The 23,031-nt window shown below is 47.8% G+C and overlaps 1 protein-coding gene across 2 annotated transcripts in view; it reads left to right on the forward strand.

The window, feature by feature from the left end:
* The window catches only part of ARFGAP2 (ARF GTPase activating protein 2), a 142,484-nt gene that overhangs the window by 50,411 nt on the left and 69,042 nt on the right, over window positions 1–23,031 (forward strand). The window contains exons 7-9 of one of the 2 annotated variants that reach the window (XM_085646629.1): window positions 8,081–8,137; window positions 19,206–19,250; window positions 19,824–19,876. In XM_085646629.1, the coding sequence (XP_085502755.1) occupies window positions 8,081–8,137; window positions 19,206–19,250; window positions 19,824–19,876 (155 nt within the window). The remainder of the gene's footprint in view (window positions 1–8,080; window positions 8,138–19,205; window positions 19,251–19,823; window positions 19,877–23,031) is intronic. The other variant, XM_085646630.1, reaches the window with a different exon arrangement.

Below are 23,031 nucleotides of genomic sequence, written 5' to 3' on the forward strand. Positions count from 1 at the left end.
AAAGCAAGACCTATTGCTATGCTAAGCGGCCGCGAAAGTGAAAGTGATCGCAATCAAACACTGCAACAGAAACCCACTTTCTCACACTAGAGACTTCTTTGAACAAAAACATCTTGCAAACGACTGAGTCCAACAGCAGGGGAGAATGCTACGCATGGGAATATTACAACATAGGTGCCTCTTCTGCCAGTTTGTGATTTCTAACTCTAAAGTGCGACCAAATCTGTTGTCTTGAATTATAAAATCCCAACATATTTACATATTTGTCGTTCTATTTCTTTTTTTTAATTTCTTTGTTTTTTACAAACAGTAGCATCATCAGTAATGTCACAGATGTTCGAGGCATGTGGGCTGCTGAATTCATATCTGTGCATAGATCGCCGCCTAGTGTTGGGTCCGAATGATTGCACATTGTTGTCCTGGAAGAGTCTTCGAAGTATCGCGAGATAGGTGGCTCCTCCCCTGGACTACAGTGCGCATGGGCATCCTCTCCATCCTCAGATTGTTTTTTTCCGCCATTGGGTACGGATGTGATTATCTTAGCTCAAGTTAGGAAAACTTTATTTAAGGCCAAAAGCCTTTAGGTATCGTCGTATTGTTTGCGTTCGGTATCGACGAATTATTATACTTGTTCTCGGACTTATTCACACTTCTCGGACCGAGTTTCGGTCCCAACATTGATCGACGTTCGAGGATGGAATCGAGGACTCCCTTCAAGAGATGTCCTTTATGTCATGCGAAATATCCACACATCGATGTCCATCCGGTGTGTTACAAATGTTTATCACCGGATCATGATGAGTCCAGGTCTATGGCCTGCGCCCGGTTCCGGTCAAAGAAGACACTTCGGAATCGACGGGCGGCTAGATTGGAGGCCAAACAATCGGCGCCTACCCCGGTTAACATATTCAGCACCGAGGATGAAGAAGTCGAGAGCGTCGAAGAGAGACTTGAGCCATGCTTCGGAGCATGAATCCCAATCTGACGACGACGAGGTGATCTTCGAGGACGAAGACGTCGTCGACGAGGTAGGAGATGACGATGAGGCCCTTGGGGCCAAGGAAGATAGCTCGGGCGAGGAGCTAGGCCAATCCGTCGATGCGGAGGCTGTGGGAACCAGTCGTGATAAGGCTCAGGTCGAGGGATCGCCTGCGGGCCTTACCCAAGATCAGTCGGATCGTTCTACAGCCCCGCCTGAAGGCCCGGCTTCGAACATTTCAAAAGAGCCAGACATATCAAAAAAGACTGGATTCGATTCAGTGAAAGCAAAACCAAACCCAGCACCGGTCAAATCGAAACCGAAAGTGCAACTGGTTCAGGTCGGATCGAAGGCATCGAAGCCCTCCAATCCGTCGACACGGAAAAAGGACTTCGGAGCCGAACAAAGAAAGAAGGACTTCGGTACCGAGAAACCGAAAAAGGGCTTCGGCACCGAGGCACAGAAGAAGGCCCCCGGTCCCAAGAGGACGCAACGGCCTATAGCACCGAAGGTTGGGGCACCAACCACCAAGATCAAGGTGGTCGATCCGACTACGTCAACACCGAAGAGTGCGGCGACTGACAAAATATCGGATCAACAGGGCGTCGATCCTAAACTTCGGATCGAAAACCCGAAGGCTGGGAAGAAACCGGATACCGCGTCGAGGCCTGTCTCCAAAGAGCCTATCGGTTCCAAAGCACCGTCTGCATTCACGTTGCAACAGGTGTCGGAGTCCCTAAAGCGCATCAGGGAACGGGCAACCCTCGAACCAAAAACGGGTCCCGAACCACACAAGGTCGCCAAAGCTCACTCGGCACCGATCAAGTTTGGATTGCCGCCACCAGGGGGCACCGAAGGTGTTCGAACTTAGGAAGAGTGTCGAACACCCACGAACAGTGTCCACGGAAAGAACCGATGTCGGGGACTCGCAGGACCAGTTTATCGACGCCGATACTGGTAGGCTGTTGTTCCGCAAGCGGAGAATTGTTCCAGAAAAGGCTTTGGACTCGTACAAGATTCCACTAAAAAGGAAACCGGCATCCGGTTCGACGCCAGTCCTTGTAGAAACATTCCAAACCTATCCTCGGGAACCACCATCCTTTTCTCCTACACACTAGGAGGCGGATGCAGGAGAGAACTATTTTGAGGATGATACCACTTATCCTGTGGATAATGACCCTGATGACCAACAGCAAGACCAAGATCAAGCATGGGGAGACCCTAATGACCAAGGTGACCCACAAGATGCTCCTGACACTCCTCTTTATAATATCAAACCATCTCCCACTGAAGATACTGCTGCTTTTAACACCCTCATTGAAAGGGCGGCTGACAATCACGGAGTGGAACTCCATTCTGACTCTGTGGAGGAGGATTTCTTGGTGGAACCGTTCTCCACATCAGAAAGAATGGTCAAGACTCTACCAATGTTAAAAGGGGTTCTTAAACATGCTAAGGACATCTTTAAGGAGACGACCAGGGCACGGGTATTGAACCTGAGAATAGAGAAGAAATACAAACCAGCACCCGGAGACCCAATGTACATTAAGGGTCAATTGCCGTTGGACTCCATGGTAGTTTCTAATGCTCGCAAGAGAGCTAACTCGCAGACTACAGGTGATGCTCCTCCTCCAGACAAGGAGTCCAAAGTGCTAGAAACATCAGGCAAAAGGGTAGCAGCACAAGCAGCAAACATCTGGCGCATTGCCAACACTCAGGCACTCCTGGCCCGATATGACAGGTCACACTACGATACACTAGAAACACTGCTGGAACACCTACCAGATGAATACAAAGATGGAGCGGAGCTCCTCATCCGAGAGAGAAAACTCATTACAAATGCGTCATCAAATGCGCACTAGATGCAGCTGACACTGCAGCTAGGGCTATCAACACTAGTGTGATGTTGAGGAGGGACGCATGGCTGAGAATATCAGGCTTCAAACCTGAGATTCAAAATAATATCTTGAATCAACCAGTCAACCCTGACTTTTTATTTGGCCCCGAGGTTGACACTGAAACTGCGAAATCTATGGGGGCTCTACAGTCGCAGCAGTTTCGGAGTGGCTCTTTTCGTCGCCCCGGGAATAGAGGTGCAGCTAGAGGTCAGGGGTCCCAGCAGCAGTACAGTAAAGGAGGTACCCAGAGTACCTATAATAAAAACAATAGGGGTGGATATCGTGGATCCAGCACCAAAGGCAGAGGACGAGGACACAACAACACCAGGTCCTCCGCCAATAACGAACAGTGACGTCTTGTCGCTGCCACCCGCCCACATAACACCGGTCGGGGGGAGACTCCAACAGTTCCTGCCAGTCTGGAGATCCATCACCACAGACAGGTGGGTCAGAGAAATTGTCCAGTACGGTTATTGTCTGGAATTAACATCCAATCCACCCAACATACCACCAAGACACCGTCCTATGTCCGCAGAGCACTTGACATTATTGCGGCAAGAAGTACTAAGTATGCTGCAAAAAGGAGCCATAGAGCTCGTGCCTATGGAACAGCGGGGGTCAGGGGTGTACTCTCTGTACTTCTTAATCCCAAAAAAGGACGGGTCTCTCCGACCTATACTAGACCTCCGACCCCTCAACCAATACATTCTGTCAGAGCATTTTCATATGCTCACCCTCCAGCAGGTTCTGCCGTTACTCAGTCAGGGAGACTTCCTAGCAACACTAGATTTGAAGGATGCGTATTTCCACATACCCATACACCCATCACACACAAAATATCTCGGGTTCACTCTTCAGGATCAGCATTATCAGTTCAAGGTACTCCCTTTCGGAGTAACAACGGCGCCCAGTCTTTACCAAGTGCCTAGCGACAGTGGCTGCACACTTAAGGAGACAGCACATTCACGTCTTCCCTTACCTGGACGACTGGCTTGTTCAGGCAAAGTCAGCCCAGCAGTGTGCCAGCCACATATCCCACACCATTCACCTTCTTCACAGTCTGGGATTCTCACTGAATTATCCAAAGTCCCATCTCCAACCCGCCCACGTACGGCAGTACCTGGGTGCGACCATAGACACTCTGGCTGCCAAAGCTCAGCCAAATTTAGCGAGAATCAACAGCATGCAACTGCTGATAAAAAAAAGTTCAGACCACAACACTCCCTTCCAGCGCGAGTGTTCATGCAGTTGATAGGCATGATGGCCTCCTGCATCTTCATAGTCCCGCACGCGAGACTACATATGCGCCCGCTTCAGGAGTGCTTGGCACGTCAATGGAATCAGACTCAAGGACAGTTGAAAGACCTAGTGTTGGTGAGCGGTCGGACATACAACTCTCTGCATTGGTGGAATCCACGAAAGGTTTGCAAGGGCCGACCGTTCCAAGAGCCTGTTCCACAAATAGTACTGACGGCGGACGCGTCTCTTCAGGGATGGGGAGCCCATGTTCTCAATTACACAGTGCAGGGACTATGGACGACACAGCAACAGAAGATGCACATCAACCTTCTGGAACTGATGGCAATCTTCCTGGCGATGAAGGCATTCTAAGTACACTTGTGCAACAAAATCGTGTTGATTCGGACGGACAACATGACTGCCATGTACTACATACAGAAGCAGGGAGGAACACACACTCCACAGTTGTCTCATCTGGCTCAGAGCATGTGGAAGTGGGCCATTCAGAGGAACATATTCCTCATGGCGGAACACCTCCCGGGCAAGGACAACCAAATGGCGGATCTGCTCAGCAGACACAGCCACCAAATGCACGAGTGAGAGCTACATCCATCAGTACTCCAACCGTACTTCCAGCAGTGGGGTCATCCAGAGATAGACCTATTCGCCACAAGGGAAAACGCAAAATGCCAAAGCTTTGCCGCCAGGTTTCCGCATCCACAATCGCAGGGCAATGCGATATGGATAAACTGGTCAGGCAGATTTGCGTACGCTTTTCCCCCAGCGCCATTAATACCGCTAGTGGCACGCAAACTACGGCAACACTCAATGACACTCATCCTGGTTGCTCCAATGTGGGCACGCCAGCCATGGTACACCACGTTACTAGAACTGTCCGTGGTGCCGCCTCAAAGACTGCGGCTAACACCCAAACTTTTAACACAGAACCATGGCGAAATTCAGCACCCAGATCCGCAACAGCTGAACCTGGCATTCTGGCTCTTGAAGTCTTAGAGTTTGGCTACCTGAACCTGCCTCCAGAATGTATGAATATCATCAAGGAGGCCAGGAGACCCACGACCAGAGCTTGCTATGCGGCTAAATGGAAAAGGTTTGTCATTTACTGTAAAAACAATGACATTAATCCGCTGGATGCATCCATTCAGAACATCATCTGTTACCTGTTACACTTATACCGATGCAATCTGGCGTACAACTCCATCCGTATACATCTAACCGCAATAGCGGCCTATCTTTAGAACAGGCAGCACCTCTCTTTATTCAAAGTGCCTGCCATCAAAGCCTTCTTAGAGGGACTCAAAAGAGTGATTCCTCCAACTCACCCACCGGCACCGGTGTGGAACCTGAATGTGGTCCTCACCAGATTGATGGGTCCACCTTTTGAACCTCTGCATTCATGTGAGATTCAATTCCTCACCTGGAAAGTAGCCTTCTTAGTGGCAATCACGTTGTTGCGAAGAGTTAGTGAACTCCAGGCACTAACCATTCAAGAGCCATTCATACAGGTTCACGCAAATAGAGTTGTACTACGACAGTGGCGGTGACGTATGCCCATTTATGAGTACCCTAGCCACTGGCAAGTTGTACAGGGGGGGGGGAAGCCTATTCGTAGCATTACTCCGAAGATATAATCCCACTCTACTGAGTCAAACGCCTTAGTGGCGTCTAAAAAAAAAAAATAGCTGCGAGAGGTAAGTCAGGCGAGACATTATTAAGAATCGCAAAAAGGGTCCGTAAATTATGGGAGGTCGCCCTGCCTGGTACAAAACCGGATTGGTCCGGGAGTATCAAAGTTTCAAGTAACAGTCCCAGGCGATTGGCAATCAGCTTATCCAGTATCTTGGCGTCACAGTTCAGGAGGGAGAGTGGCCTATAGGAGTCAGCAAACCCGGACAGGCACATGCCCCCCTCCTACTGGAGGGTGGCATAATAGGGGGTGTACCCACTCCAGGGAAGGGACCAATTTGTCCCTGCCTCTTTCCTACCTGTAACTCCCCTAAATCCAGTATTCAGGGGCACCCCTGAACCTTGCTTACTCAGATCCAGACAAGAAGAATAGAAGGACCAAACAGCCGTGCAGCAGCTAACAAGAGGACACCTACTGACTTGGCCCCAACCCTACTGGCCTGTCTCCCCCTCAAACCTGCTCCTGCAAAATCCCGGTGTCTCCTGCAGCCAGCAACCTCAAAGCCATGGGGACCTGCTTAGCTTCACTTTCAAAGACTGCTTTTCCCGTGAACACCGGATTTGTTCAACTGCAACCTCTGGCAGCAGCCGGAAACCGCGAATCTGCCCCACTCTGCAACTGCCGTCCACAGACCGAGCTTGAGTGGGCAAAGACCACGAGGAGGTCATCCCGGCAATCCTGAATTGAGATTTGGTGATCCCTGACCTGCCTTAAGCCTCCAGCCGACGCCTGCAATCTAAATCCAGACGGCCCCTCTAACTGCGACCAGGAGCTGGTAAGAAGATCCGACCCCAAAAGGCACCCCTGCACCTGACGCCCCACGGCCTTGTGTGCCCAAACCAACAGTACCTAACCAACCCCTAGCTTCCCAACTTACCACTCGAAGTGGTGGTCGCACCCAGATGTCCTTCGTCTCCCTGTCTGCAGTGCTTTTGGAAACAGGAGGTTCTCCATTGGAAACAGGGCATCCGACCTCGAAACAGCACCCGGCTGCCCTAGTGCCGCTGAGGGTGCACCTTTTGGTGCTAATTATTTGCCCTGAGCTAAAGTCCAGGAGCTTTGCTCCCACAAACCATTGGCCTGCTTGCCAGCAGCCACCAACCGGAGGCCCACTGTCCCCCATTGGATGACATTGGGCCTCAACACTCTGCACCCGGCCACCCTAGTGCAGGTGTAACAAGAGTGCATCACTGACCCTGGGGGGACCTGGGAGTCCCCTCAGTCTAACCCCAGAACCTCACTCCAAAGACAGATTACTTACCTAAAAAATGATAACCATATTTTCCTCCAAAGGATAACGTTGACTCTTTTTCCTGAAGTGTGGAATTTTGAAACCTAAAGAAGTTATTTAAAATTGTACGATTTAACAAAAACGCTGTTACTCACCTGTGACAGGAAATGTCCCAGTGCCGTATCCAGGCATACAGCACTGAGTTACAAAAGTAATCCAAAAGTAACTTGCCTGCTATTTTACTGAAATTCCCATTCAAGTCTAAGTACTGTATTTACAAGTGATTGCATTTCTCTGAAACCATACTGCAAGTCAAACCATAGTACATTTACAGTTGCAATTGAACTGTATTACAATCAGCATTTACTACTGTAAAGTATTTATTGCCTATCTGTGCCAGGCTTGCTTGGTTCTAGAAATAAAATAACAAAAAATATTTTTTTTATACAAAAACAATTGTCCTAGAGTTCAGTTCTTGTGTGTGTGAATACATTTGCTGACTGAGTGTGTACAAAAAATGCTTAACACTTTCCTCTTGTATTGCTTTACTGCTCGTCCACACTACCACAAATCGAGAGTAAGGTTCCATCTAACTTTACCTCTGCCTACCTTTGGGGTTCCACTGGACTCTGTGCACACTATACCTCACTTTGGTATAGTATATACAGAGCCAGCTTCCTACAGCCACTTCTTGTGATAGAATTAAGATGGTGGAAATGAACATAAGGTAAGGCAGCTATTGAGCGCATAGCCCTTGGATGCAGTGTGACTACGGTGACTTAAAGCTGCTCATCCTGAAGCTCACAACTAGATCCCAGAAGTATGGACATCATTTGCCTCTCAAACAGATACATGCTGCAAACCAGTGGTTACAGGTAAGCCATGTTTTCTTCTACAGCTCTCTGCAGAATCGTGATCTCTGCTAAAGTGCGCTCTCTCCCAGGATGGTATAGTGTCTCTAACCCTCCTCCTTAGATTTGCTGCATTGATGACCTGGAAATTAACCAAAAGATTTGTGTTCACAGAACCCGAGCTAGGACCCAGCATTGATGGTTTGAGTACCTCTCCGAAAGCTGCTCTTGGTAAGCTTGCTCTCACAGCCTCCATTCTCATATTGGTTCATGCTATGTACCTCTCCTTGTTTCCGTTTGCACCTGTTCAGACCCTTGCTCTACCTGCTACCCTTCACACCCTAATGCTCTTCCTCTTCTGCCACGCAGTGGTCTAACTGTACTTCTCTGTTCATGCTCTTCTGTTCATCCGAGGACTGTCCCGCATGTCTTCCAGTTTCCCTCCTAGTCATGATCTATCTCCACTCTACCCTCCCTACCTGCATCATCTTGCTACGCCTATGATCCCAGTCCACACCTCTAACCTTGGTTTCTTTTTTCACCATCCCAGCTATTGCTGTTCAGTAGTCTTCCTTTCATCACTATCCTTTCTGCTAGCAAGCACGTCTGTTAAATATTGCTCTGTCCTGGAGGTCTCTCTAGCTCTTTGCTTTCCCCACTTTCATCTTGTGTTCCAGTTCAGCATCAGCCTTTCCTTTCACCTCCATTTGGCAGCCTGCTTCCATTGCCATGCCCTCCTTCTAGCATTGTACTCTTCTGCGCTGCTTCTCAAGCCGTGCCCTCCTTCTAGCATTGTACTCTTCTGCGCTGCTTCCATTGCCATGCCCTCCTTCTAGCATTGTACTCTTCTGCGCTGCTTCTCAAGCCGTGCCCTCCTTCTAGCATTGTACTCTTCTGCGCTGCTTCTCAAGTCGTGCCCTCCTTCTAGGATTGTACTCTTCTGCGCTGCTTCCATTGCCATGCCCTCCTTCTAGCATTGTACTCTTCTGCGCTGCTTCTCAAGCCGTGCCCTCCTTCTAGCATTGTACTCTTCTGCGCTGCTTTGCAAGCCATGCCCTCCTTCTAGCATTGTACTCTTCTGCGCTGCTTCTCAAGCCGTGCCCTCCTTCTAGCATTGTACTCTTCTGCGCTGCTTCTCAAGTTGTGCCCTCCTTCTAGCATTGTACTCTTCTGCGCTGCTTCTCAAGCCGTGCCCTCCTTCTAGCATTGTACTCTTCTGCGCTGCTTCCATTGCCATGCCCTCCTTCTAGCATTGTACTCTTCTGCGCTGCTTTGCAAGCCATGCCCTCCTTCTAGCATTGTACTCTTCTGCGCTGCTTCTCAAGCCGTGCCCTCCTTCTAGCATTGTACTCTTCTGCGCTGCTTCTCAAGTCGTGCCCTCCTTCTAGCATTGTACTCTTCTGCGCTGCTTCTCAAGCCGTGCCCTCCTTCTAGCATTGTACTCTTCTGCGCTGCTTCTCAAGCCGTGCCCTCCTTCTAGCATTGTACTCTTCTGCGCTGCTTCTCAAGTTGTGCCCTCCTTCTAGCATTGTACTCTTCTGCGCTGCTTCTCAAGCCGTGCCCTCCTTCTAGCATTGTACTCTTCTGCGCTGCTTCTCAAGTCGTGCCCTCCTTCTAGCATTGTACTCTTCTGCGCTGCTTCCATTGCCATGCCCTCCTTCTAGCATTGTACTCTTCTGCGCTGCTTTGCAAGCCATGCCCTCCTTCTAGCATTGTACTCTTCTGCGCTGCTTCTCAAGCCGTGCCCTCCTTCTAGCATTGTACTCTTCTGCGCTGCTTCTCAAGTCGTGCCCTCCTTCTAGCATTGTACTCTTCTGCGCTGCTTCTCAAGCCGTGCCCTCCTTCTAGCATTGTACTCTTCTGCGCTGCTTCTCAAGCCATGCCCTCCTTTTAGCATTGTACTCTTCTGCGCTGCTTCTCAAGCCGTGCCCTCCTTCTAGCATTGTACTCTTCTGCGCTGCTTCTCAAGCTGTGCCCTCCTTCTAGCACTGTACTCTTCTGCGCTGCTTCTCAAGCCGTGCCCTCCTTCTAGCATTGTACTCTTCTGCGCTGCTTCCATTGCCATGCCCTCCTTCTAGCATTGTACTCTTCTGCGCTGCTTTGCAAGCCATGCCCTCCTTCTAGCATTGTACTCTTCTGCGCTGCTTCTCAAGCCGTGCCCTCCTTTTAGCATTGTACTCTTCTGCGCTGCTTCTCAAGTCGTGCCCTCCTTATAGCATTGTACTCTTCTGCGCTGCTTCTCAAGCCGTGCCCTCCTTCTAGCATTGTACTCTTCTGCGCTGCTTCTCAAGCCATGCCCTCCTTTTAGCATTGTACTCTTCTGCGCTGCTTCTCAAGCCGTGCCCTCCTTCTAGCATTGTACTCTTCTGCGCTGCTTCCATTGCCATGCCCTCCTTCTAGCATTGTACTCTTCTGCGCTGCTTCTCAAGCCGTGCCCTCCTTCTAGCATTGTACTCTTCTGCGCTGCTTCTCAAGCTGTACCCTCCTTCTAGCATTGTACTCTTCTGCGCTGCTTCTCAAGCTGTGCCCTCCTTCTAGCACTGTACTCTTCTGCGCTGCTTCCATTGCCATGCCCTCCTTCTAGCATTGTACTCTTCTGCGCTGCTTCCATTGCCGTGCCCTCCTTCTAGCATTGTACTCTTCTGCGCTGCTTCCATTGCCGTGCCCTCCTTCTAGCATTGTACTCCTCTGCGCTGCTTCTCAAGCCGTGCCCTCCTTCTAGCATTGTACTCTTCTGCGCTGCTTCTCAAGCCGTCCCTCTGCTTACTAAGCTTCCTGAGTTTAGGATCATTAAAATTCCGCACTATCCAATCCCTGCTTAGCATTTCGCACATCTGTTATTGGCAACTATTCTTGACCTGAAATAAAATAATCATTTATAAAGCGCAACGGCCACCCCCATAGGGGCGTCTCTGTGATAGATCCCTAAAACTAATTATTTTTCACAACTTACTCAGCTAGAGAGTACACTAGGACTAGTTAAAAAGCTAGATTTTGTGAAGCTTTTTAAAAGTAGCATCCTTTTTGGCTTGTCTTGGTGAGCGAGGAAGCTGATTCCAGTCCTTCGCACTGAGTGCAGAGAGTGATCTGCCTCCCCTGGTCTGTAACCTGACATTTGGGATCTGTAAGAGTTTATTATTGGCAGATCTTAAGATAGTATGGAAGAAAATGAAAATCTTAGGACCATTTTGATGAAATGCCCTGTAGACTATGGTAAGAGATTTGAACAAAATCTGCTATTCCACAAGAATCCAGTATAGAGTTCCCTAAACCTTTGGAAGTGGCACTTTTACAAGGAAGTTTAAGCGCAAGTCTAACTACTGCATTTCAACAGCCGGAAGTTTCTTGGTCAGGTATTTAGGAATGCGTAGGTAAAGACTAGTACAATACTTGATCTTTGAAGTAATCAGGGCATGGAATCCCATCTAACTCAAATCAGAGGAAAGAACGCCATAAAACGCTTTCAGGGATTTGATCAATGAAAAACATGTCCTTGAGATTGTAGTAACCTGGTGGACGACGGATGGATCTTTACCAAAATGTACTCCCAAATTCCTAGCTATGTCGTCTCAGTGAGATTGTCCAGCCACCAATCGAGGGCAGAGAACTGATTGTTATTTTCAGATTAGAGTTTTCATTTTCTCTGTGTAAGGCTTTCAATGATTACAGTTCACCATCTGAGGACTTGGGAACGACGGCTTTAAACTTGGATTCAGAGCCGCAAGACTTCATAATAAGCGACCACATCAATTGGGGATCATCAGCACATGGCATAGCGGACATACCCAGTGTTTTGATAAGAAGTGCCCTATATTTTTTAAGCAGGGTCAAGCTCCAGGTCGAACCCTGGGGGACACTGTACTTCAGTAGTTGTTGCTTTGATCTGAAGGGGGGGGCATTGTCACACCCTGTTTACTATTCTTTAAAAAAGATTGAAGCCATGCCCAATCACGAGCACTAAATCTATAGTGGGCAAGATGCTGTAATAGGATATCATGCTATATTGTGTTGAATGCCGACGACAAATCAGAAAGGATTAATACAGCATTGTTACTTTTTCTACCACAAACTTTGATTTGGAAACGATTAGGAGAGCAGATTCAGTAGAATGCCGTGGTCTAAAACCAGATAAAACCAAGTGAAAAGTTAAATGTTTTCAATAGTCTCCAAGCTGGGGAATTAACTAATTTTTAAAGTATTTTGGCTGGTGCAGGAAGCAAGGAAATAGGTCTAAAATTGGACAGGTTCTTATGGTCTGCATTGGTTTTCTCCAATGAAGGTTTTACTGGGTCTCACGCCCAACTGTCTGGCACAGAGTGCAACAATAAAGACTGATGAAAAAATGGAATTAAAAATCGGTTTAATGACCTCTACAGCGGTCTTGAGAATAGACTGAGGATGGGAATCTGTGGACGAGCCTGATTTACAAAGCAAGATCGCATGTTCAGATTGCTCCCACGTGATAGGGTTGAGAGAGGCATTAAGAAATGTACCCCCGGTCCTTCTCCGACTCCTCCACTCATGGCTTACTTAAATTGAAGCCAGTTTAAATGGCTTCAGTCATTTGTTCAAAGTAGTCAGTCAGATTGTCACTGAGTTCCTGCGAGAGGTTAGGGTCAGGTAGACAAGCTTTGGGATGGAGAAAGTCGTTGGATACGTGAAAGGTTTCAAACAAGTTGTTTTTTGCCAATTCAGTCTTGGTGGAAAAGTACAGTTTCTTTGCTTCCATTTTTTGATCCCATCCTTTGCTGCCTTTTGAGCGCCATCCCTCCTTCTGTCCGGCCCTTTTTTATCACTGTATGCTTTTGTTTAGCACAGTCTTGTTCTCTCCTCCTCCTCCTCTGTGCTGTCAGTCATGCCTTGTCTGTGCTGTCACTCCTGTGTGCTCCTATCCTGCCCCATTCCCCTTGCTGCCTTAGACTCCTGTTCACTACTGATTCTCCTGTCATCCTGCGTTAGTTCATCACGGTCCCTCCTGCTGCCCTGTGTTCCTATCCAGTGACCTATTTATACCGATTTCAGTGACTCCTTCAGGGGGAGTTGACTAACTTAGGTGCCTATTCACAAACTGCTTTTTTATAGTATGTTTAGTAGTACAATAGTTCTGCAAAATAATATTCAATCAGGATTTATACAGCGCAGCTAATCACTCGATAGGGTATCTAGGCTCTTGCAGACCCCAGAGGCTTATTCCAACAGCCAGGTCTTGAGGGCTGTTCGGAATTCTGAAAGTGAGGTGATGGCCGGAGGTGTGTGGGGAGGCTGTTCCAGGTCTTTGTTGTGATGTGGGAGGAGGAGTGTCCTCCATTTCTGCTTCGGTGGGTGCAGGGAGTATGGGCAAGTGAAAGGGAGGCAGAACTTAGTCTTCTAGATGGTTGGTGGAAGTTCAGGCGGTGGTTAATGTAGGCGGGTTCTTGGTTGTGCAAGTCAGCAGCTTACATTGGCATCCCTTCTGTACAGGGAGCCAGAAGAGTTTCTTGAGGTGGGGCCTGATGTGGGTTTGTTGGGGAATGAGTCTGGCTGCGGTGTTCTGGATGGTCTGAAGTCTCTTTAGAAGGTGTGCGGTGATTCCTACGTAAAGGGCATTGCCATAGTCCAGTTGGCTGGTGATAAGGGCTTGTCACTGTGCATCTCGTGAGTAGGGGTAGGCACTTGAATTTCTTATGTAGCATGCGCAGAGTGAGGAAGCAGGCAGAGGAGGCGGCATTGATCTGTGATTTCATGGTTAGTCTGTTGTCAATGATTCCGAGGTTTCTGGCGTGCTTGGAGGAAGTGGATATGGTCCTAGGTCTGATAGCCACCAGGAGTCGTTCACTATGTTGCTGCTGTTGCTAAAAATCAGTACTTCCGTCCAGGGGCGGCTGGTGACATTTGAAAGTGGTGGGGCGTAAAACAATTGTCGTACTTCACTGTGGCGAGCGAGCGTAGCGAGCGAGCCTGAACCACCAACGGGGGGTTCAGGGAACATTTTGAAGAAAGAGTGGGCAAATGGTGCCTTTTCAGGCAACTCCAATATGCACCAACCTCAAATGGGCCAAGAGCCCTAGACTCCGGGAACCCTACCAAATCTCAAGCCTAAACCCTACAAAACTAGCGTCAGTCTTTTCTATTTTCTGGCTTTGCTACTGTTCCAGAACTCTATTTATGACGACTCCCCATTAAAACAGATTGAGACAAATGGGTGGTAACACAAAATAAAGAGGTGCACAAATCAACTCCAACATATAGTTACCACCTAGATGAAACAGGCGCTGCCTTCAACATGTGAGTAAAATTAAATTTGAATTTGTTAAAGCAAACAGCCTTTTATCATTTGGAGGACGATAGGGGAGTAAAAATAATTATGTAAAACTAACACCTCTTTTTTTACAGCGCTTAGGAGCAACAAAACAGTAACATGAAGCACTTTACTTGTTATTATAAATCTATTGAGCAAATTAATGATATGTGATGCCTTTAAGAGATACACAAACGTCACTCTAAAGTCTTCATACAACGTGGAATCCTCCCTTGACTCCCACCACCCACCTGTTGCCAATAGCCAATTCTGTAAACTTGCATAGCCATGGTCCGAACCCCAAAAGAGATGACCACGTGGGAAGCTGATTCAAGGCTTATGGGACCAGAAACAGCGGCCATTTCAAACGCTTTCATAAACTGCTGACAGCTTGAAAGCGGCATACCTCCGAATTAAGTTGTGCAAAAAACAATAAATGTACAGAAACATTCATCACCGGTGCTCCTCACCATGCGCAGCGTTCTGTAAGATCGTTCTTGAATGCCAGAGCCAGTATTTCATATAAGTGTTCGGCAAGTGAGAGGCACTACAAACACCAGAATCAAAATGTCAAACCCCAAACTCGTGGAACTGGGAACCTCGAGAGCTCTGCAACGCAAACATACTAAACGGAACTGATTAAATCATTTTGAACCGCATGCAGCTCAAATTAAAAATATCTACAGGGACCTAGCGTTACCATGTGAGTCAACAGGAGTGTAAGCTCAGTAAATAAACACGGGTGCCTCTGCTAGATGCCGCAAGGCTTACCACAATCAGTGCATTTCAATACATCTGCAAATACTGGAGGTGATTTCACCGCCGGCTCATCTGCCTCGTTCAGCTGTGCACAAACACTCAGTGCCGTTACTAGCAAGCATGTGACTGCTGTAATGACATTCACAGCAACTCTGCCTTAAACTAGCGACTTTTGAGTAGATCTCTTAAAGACAAGCAGCCCTGTTCCAGCTTTACTGCAAGGAAGGAAGTGATTATTTATCCGGCTGCCTGACAACCAGCTGATGATCGCTGCTCTTTCGGCGGCCTGCTAAATACCGGAAAACGTCAGTCATTATCGATCACTTTATTATACAGTATTGTATTTATATAGCGCGCGGACATTGTTGGAGATCAGCTAGCTTCACAAACTGGCAAATTGTTATGTGTGGACCGTCAGCTTGTCCTAGCTCTTGTTTTTGAACTCAACATGTTGCATTCTGGTACTTGTGGGTTCTTGTTTAACATCGTAAGTACCAGCCCGAAAATCACAGCATGCAAAGTGCTATTGGCTAAAAAGAAAAGCCAGCACTGTGCAGTGGCGTCACCCACGTAGTGCGCCGAGGTCTTGCCCCTAAAACACTTTGTTCCTCGATGCCAGGATTCTATGCTGATGTTGGACGCAGTAATTTCAGAATGGCTTTCCGACTTTTTTTTTTTAATTTGGCCTGCCACATCACTCTGTAGAAGAACGAAGCTTGGCTTGCGGTTACAAAAAAAATTAACATCTGTTTGAAAAAACTAAACTATTTTTCCTAAACATGATTTTACCGAAGCGTGCCAGCAGAGCTGAGACACAATCTGTGCACTGGGTCGGGCGTGCGGAGAGGATGGGTGAAGATGAAGTCTCACTCAATCTACACTAGTTCTGATCACCTTGTAATATTTCATCAGTTTAAAATATAACATTTTTGGTTGGGCACAGGCGAAAGCAGAACAAAATCACCCCTTTGGCAGAGAAATGTGCACATTTAATTGCGTCAAGGCAATATAAAAAAAAGTTTTACCCATGTGCCTGCAGCTTGCGCACAGCAAACATTTAAAAAAACGCAAACCAAAAATGCCTGTAAAAATATTGCTAACTTCTTCAAAGGATGCGGGTGGACAGACCTAAGCAAAGAAAGGCTGGGCCCTCTGTGACATGCGACTCGCAGACTTCACATGCATCCGTTTCTTTTCTTTAATCATAGTCCTGCCTTGACCCAGTAGTAGCACTGTGACTCAGTATCCCTCGGACTACACACACAAACCCACTGCTCAGACACACAAGTCCACTAAACAAATGTACACTGCCACTGAACAGATGTACGAGCCCGTCAGAAACATACACATTAGTGCAGACACACATGAAACCCTGCACAAACGACACGGCAGATGCACACTTTTTGAGACACACAGTCGCGGCTCGTGGGGGGGGTGGGGGTCGCGCACGGGGGAATTAAATATTAGTAAACAAACAACTTACCTCGCAGCCGGTCGGGTCCACGCCACCTCAGACCTCTGCTCCCCTGGCTGGGCGCCTTCACGAACGGAACTGGAGGGGGGGGGCCAGGATTGGCTGACGGCACAGCTTACGCTACGCCCGCCGCCTGCCCATTAGGAGACCGAGGGGCTCCTAATGGGCATGCGCAAGGCAGTAAAAATACAAGTACGCATGACTGGGCACGGAGTAAAAATTAATCTCCATGCCCACTCATGCGCACTTGTGCTGCCTTTCCCTGGCTTGTGATAATGCATGTCAGTCAACATGACGCCGGACCGCCCAGGGTCCGACGTCATGCTGACTGACATGCATTGTCAGTTAGTTCTCCCCACCCTCGGTGTGAGTGTGACGGCGTCTCTGAACTTAAGTTCAGAGACACCGAGGGAGCTCCGGGCGCGGGCGGGGGGGGCTACGCCCCAACGCCCCAATGGACGATCCGCGCCTGCTTCCGTCTTGTCATGCATCTGTGTAAGGTGGTTCCTGTGGTGGTGGGATCGTAGGTGCGTGAGACGATGAGAAGGGTGTCGTCTGCATAGGAAATTATGTTGAGACTGTGGGATCTAACTATGTTGGACAAGGGGTCATGTATGCTTTGAAGAGCGTGGTGCTGAGGGATGAGCCCGGGGGGACACCACGGGTAATCTCCCTGGATTCAGAGGCGAAAGGTAGGAGGTGGATCCTCTAGGATCTTCGAATGAGGAAGTAGGTGATCCATCTGAGCACGTTCCCTTGGATGTCGATGTGGTGTAGTCTTTCGATCAGTGTGTTGTGGGCTACGATGTCGGTAGGCTGCCGAGAGGTTGAGGAGGATCAAAGCTGCTGTTCCTCCTTGGTCGAGGTGTTTCCAGGCGCTGGGAAATGTTTCGGTGGTGAAAGAGGTGTTGAGTTCCTGGCCGATCCTTTGGTTTCCGAGGTTTAAGATGTGGTGCAGGCATGGATCTGGGAGCTCAAGAGTGGTTGGATTTCATGGTGGAGGTGGTGCTCTGGGTGTAGATGTTCCAAGTGGTCTATGTGTGGTTCACGTCTGGTTCGGTGCTGGCGTATCTGTTGAAGTCTGTAGGTGTAGGTTGGGGTTCGAAGTTTCTTTATATGGTTGCGATTTTGTCGTGAAAAGTGTGCGAGGTTGCTGCACAGCTCTTGTCAGGGTGTGATGTTTTCGCTGGCAGTCGGATCGGAGAATTCCTGAACGGTGTGGAAAAGCTCCTTGGTGTTGGCGCTGGTTTCGATGCGTGCGGCAATGTCTATCTTTGTTGCCATCGGCAGGCTGTGGTAGAGGTTGAGGGTGGTCTTGAAGGCTGCCCTGTCGGAGGGGTCCTTGCTGGTGCGACATCACCTCTATTTGCTGTCTCATTTCGCTGTTCTGAGTTCACCAGCTGGCCTTTTTGGAGGATTTTCTCTGGATATTGCTATTGATGGGGAAAATGCTGTCTGTGCATTTAGTGATCCAGGTGTTGACGTTTTTCACTCCCTGTTCGAGTTGGTGGTGGTAGCAGGGTTGGAGATGTTGAGGGCTTTTGCCTTGCTTATCTCTGAGATTTGGTTCCACCTCCGATGGGGAACATTGGTCATCTTGGGGGTGGTGGTGCGGAGACTACAGATGCTGAAGTGGACGATGGAGTGGTCGGACCATGCGAGTTCTGTAACATGGCTGTATTTGCTGTGGTTGCTCGAGGTGAAAGTTGGGTCCAGCATGTGTCCAGCAGCTTGTATAGGGTCATGAACGATGTGGGTCAATCCGAGGCTGCTCATACTGTCGAGGAGGCGTACGGTGTTTTTGTTGTTGGGGTCATTGGTGTGCAAGTTTATGTCACAGATGAAGATGTTGTCCTTGGAGTCTAAGGCTAGGGGCGCAGTAAAGTCTGCAATGGTGTTGCAGAAGCTGGACCTTAGCCTGGTGGTCTGTATGTGATGGTGCCTTTGAGGATTGTTGTCATCCGTGTGGAGCTTGAAGTTGAGATCTTCCATGGGGGTGCTGGTGGTATACTGTATGGTCTCTTTGTGGATGATGGCTGTTCCACCTTCTTGTTCAGGTGGTGTCTGTGTTGTGTTCGGGGTGGGGCTGGTCAGTGGGCTGGTGTGTGCAGTGGGTGCAGGTGAAAGGTCCTACTATTCACAATCCTACCAGTCTAAATCTCCACATTTTCTGTCTGTTCTGTGGGCAGATTCTCACACATGTAAATGTACGACTTTGCATTAAATGTGGGCGGGACCAGGGTGAGGGAGCAGAAAAATGGCGCATACTCTATACTGAATAGGAGACTGAACACTTTTAATTTGCTCCTTGATTTTGTGAATAACTGAAAGAAAAGTTACTCAAATGTATGAATAAACTACAGATCTAAATTACTCACAAGCGTAATTGACCTTTGTGAATATCCCTGTCAGCGATTAGTTTCTGCTACTCTGTTTCAGGATTCCAGTCCAAGGCCAGGTACTTTGTAAGATTTATTGTCCGCTTCCAGTTCTTGTAACCCCTGTGGTTGCCCATTCTTTGGATACCTCCTTACTTCCATTATATTGCACAGGTGCTTGTTTCTTTTGCCTGTTCCCGAGTTAGCTAGCTGCTGTTGACTCTTGTTCCTGGTGGCTGACATTGGCTGTTACTAGTATCCACTGTTGAATAATCCAGTGATGGGGCAGGCGAGCCTGTTGTAGTGGTGTTCCAGTTGCCCTTTATGTTGAGGATGCTTTACGCTGCGAGTGCTTTTTTCTGAGGGCACAAACCTCTTGCCCTGCTCTCACTTTTTATTTCTCTCCTTCAGATCAGTCTATGTGTCTTTCAGTCCTGGGGTTCACGACTGGTGCAGGTGACTGCCTGCAGATTGCATGCTGGTTGTTTTGGCACTCAACAGGCATGTGCTGTCCTTTTTGCTTTTGTCTGGGTTGAAATTCTTAAATCAGGCTAGTTAGTTCCAGCGATCGCTGTGCTTGTGCCAGGCTCACTGCAGTATGGGTTTCCTGCCTAACCCAATACCTATTCCCCTCTGCCGATATCCCCCTCACCCCCCTCCACTTAACTTCTGAACCTCCATCCCTTGCAACGGAGGTTGCTTCCTTTTTTCCTTTAGAGCTGCTCCCTTTCTATCAAGCTGATACCTTCACATCTTTTTGTGGTTCTGGGAGTGAGATGACTACTGTTGCGGTAGACCAATCCCTCTTCTTCCATCGATGTGCACTGCCACCACTGTCTGCTGCCCATGGCTGAACTCGCACTGCTTGTTATGCCGAAGGGTGACCAGCACACTGGTTTCTGATCTGGGAAAAGAAGCTGCTCGATGCCTACCCAAGTGTGTTACTAACAGCCTGCAGATGTGCTCAGTGATCACCATTCAACATGGTTCTCCTTTTCTCTGCTAACTCGATGTTCTGATTTCTCACAGATGTGAAGCCCACTCTCATTGGGAAGAAAAAGCCGACGGCAGCCAAAAAAGGGGTATGTGTTTTGGGAATCACTGCAGGCTCACAACTATTGATTTGTGTTTTTTTCTGATCACATACTGTGAAACAGCCCACTGCTAGACTTTTGCTGGTTCCAGGATAAGGGTCAGTTACCTAAATGAAAAGTAGAACCGTAATTTACCAAGTAATCTAAACCAGAGGAGGTTGAAATGTCCTTCCACAGTTTGTCAGGTCCTTCTGCAGAGTTTTGTCTGGAGTCCAAAAGACAGTGATCAACTTGCAAGGTGCTGCCCATTGCATTTTAAAGATGCAGTACAGTGCTCGCTCTTGCTGTCAGGCTCCGTTATCCTGTTCTTGGATTCTAATACATTGCACCGTTCTGGAACTTAAGCTGCTTGTTTCTTTCAGCCAAACCAAGTTAACACAACAGATTACAAAGATTTATAAACAAAAGCTCAGAAATGCATGCATGTCTGCTAGCGTGGAGCAATCTTCTAATCCTAAGGTGTATAGTTGTAAGCCATTGTAGGTAAATGTGCGGTTAGTGCAGCCCAGTTATAACGAGCCTTGGCAATGCCAGTTGGTCTTGCTTATAACGGAAAGTGCCTCTTTAGTCCTTGATGAGTTTAAGCATTGAATAAGACCTTATACATGCGTTGTTACTCAGCCTTGCATTCCTACATACATTAATAGTATTTGCAATAAAGACATATAAGCTCAGCAGGCAAACATACTTGATATACAATATATAATTAAATATAGCAGTGTGCAATGACCTTGCAGTGATATTGTACTTAGCGTATCGTAGTTTTAAAGTTCCAACATACATGCCTTGTTTAACAAGCATTGGCATAGCCAATAGGTCTCGCCTCTGGGACCTTATAAGTGTTTTGCCAGAGCTATTGGCTTTACCAATATCTTTAAGCTATGGCACACAACCTCATGGGAGGTGGTGCGGCCTAACTCGTGGGGGGTGGTCGGGACTAACTCATGGGAGGTGTTTGGAAGTTTGGAAAGAGATGCAATTTAACATAAAGGGATTAGAATCAATTTAGCCGTGTCAGAAATTGTTTTTTTTGTTTATTAATGTATTTTTATGCATACTAAGATACAACTGTTAAAATGATGAAAGTTGTATTTCATAAGCCCTCCCCCCAGAGAGAAAAGTTGTCAAGAACAACATTTTGTATACTAGAATGAAGGAAGACTCGCAAAGTATGGGGTCTCATCATTAAGTTCGATATTGTAACTCTGAAGGCATCTGAGGAGAAACCGCTTCGAAAAGAAAGAGGAGGAGAGAAGTGAGGGAGAGAGTTGATGGAACGGCAAATACAAGGGTGAGAGCCGCACAGTGAGGGCGGGAGAAAAGAATTAAAAATAGATCGTCTGAGAACTTACTGGTACATTCCAGACAGCTCCTATTGTCCAATTAGTCAATGAATTGTTAATAACAGGAATTATGATTTTTTTTTAATATTGCTTGGTTTGATGCTTTTCGAGGACAAACAATGTAATTAAAATGTTTCTAGATGCGAGAACTAAAGAGAAACACTAAACGATGAAAATCCCAAACAAAGAACACAGTGAGGGTGAAGACCCAGCTCTGCTTTTATATTTCTGTCTCATACACTCAGAAGCCAGATTTTGGCACCGGAGCGCTATACCGCGTCCCTGCAAAATGTAGCCACCCAGCGCCTGGGAGGCCATGCCAAGACGAGCCCACAGTTGTGACCGAGTCCGACTGCAGAGCTCTGTCTGTAATGCAGTGTCGCCCCCCCCCCCCTTACGTCACCAGCAGTGCTGACATGCGTGCGCGTCGCACCCTGGCTAAGAGCCGTGACCTGGGGATGGAGGGAAGCCCTGGAACCAGAGTAACCTGGACATTAGGAGCATGTTCAGCATCGCTCAATGTTTAAATGTAAATGTGCTTGAAAGTACTTTATTTTCACACTGGGTTGCCCAGTGGGTTCACGCACACGAAGCAAAGGTTTCAAGTTCCAAGCCAGTAAAAGGTAGCTGGACAGCCCCTGCTACTAGGCACTCACAGGCTGCCTACTCGATGTCCCAAAATAGTAACATGCAGGAAGTGGGATAAGGGAGGGGGTAGGGGAGAGAGGCACGCAGGCTGGCAAATGATGAGCACTTTCGCGGCCGCTTTGATGTTCTCAGTGGCCGCACGGCTCACTGAGAACATCAAAGCGGCCGCAAAATGATCACGCAGGCTGCCAAATGGTGCGCGCGCCCGGTGCACATGCACTGTATTTGGGGGCCTGAAAGCACTAGTTTGCACTTCCAAATCCCCCATTTACTAAAGCTCTCGCCAGAGCAGCGCTAAGGCGCTGGTTCAGGCGAGACCTAAAAAGGACGAGGAGACCATTTTGGAGCAGTAAAGCAATTATGTACTATGCACAGTACATTCCAAAATAGCTTCTCAGTAAGCATCATTCTGGGTGGCCATCTGCAAATGCTAAAGTGTAAAGTGATATATTACTGTTGTACTGATCCAAGGTGGTCAAAATAATGCGTCTGAACATGGTGACCATGTTGGAACAGTAAACAAAGATATATTGTAGATAATACCATTCTAAGATGGCCAACCAGTTTAGAAATAGGAGTCGCACAGAACGCGGCGCACTGCAGATGCGATGAGCGTGCGGGGAGCCATGGGACACTTTTTTTAACAAAAAAAGAAAAATCAAAGAGTACCTCTAAAAAGTTAAAATGGTACACTAGAGGACTAGCCGCTAACCTAAACACTGATTACATCTGGGAAATGCCGTTGCTTGCAGAACAATCGAGCCGATGGAAGAAGTGTGCAAACCCATTGCCCCTTGCTGCACGCTGCCCTGGGGAGTAGCAGTGTGAATGATTCCCGCAGAAGAGGTCCGTCTCAAAGATCCGCTGTATATATGCATGTATGTGTTTTTTTTTATTACAACATGCTGTTGACCGCCATCTCTGCCAGGCCCTCCTAAGAAGTCTAACTTGAATTATCTCAGTCTAAATCTTCCACGCTCAGCTTTTGTCAAATTGAGAACCAACTTCACAATTCTTCCTTACTACGGTATTCTGTGAGATCGCATGTGTCAGAATTCCTGTCTACAGGCACTAACACAGCGTAATATCAAACTATCCATAAAGTCGATTAGTGGGAACACGATTTTCATAAGAGATAAGTCAGGCTGCTGC

The sequence above is a fragment of the Triturus cristatus genome, chromosome 3_1 (assembly GCF_964204655.1).
Source record: "Triturus cristatus chromosome 3_1, aTriCri1.1, whole genome shotgun sequence".
Taxonomy (NCBI): Eukaryota; Metazoa; Chordata; class Amphibia; order Caudata; family Salamandridae; genus Triturus; species Triturus cristatus.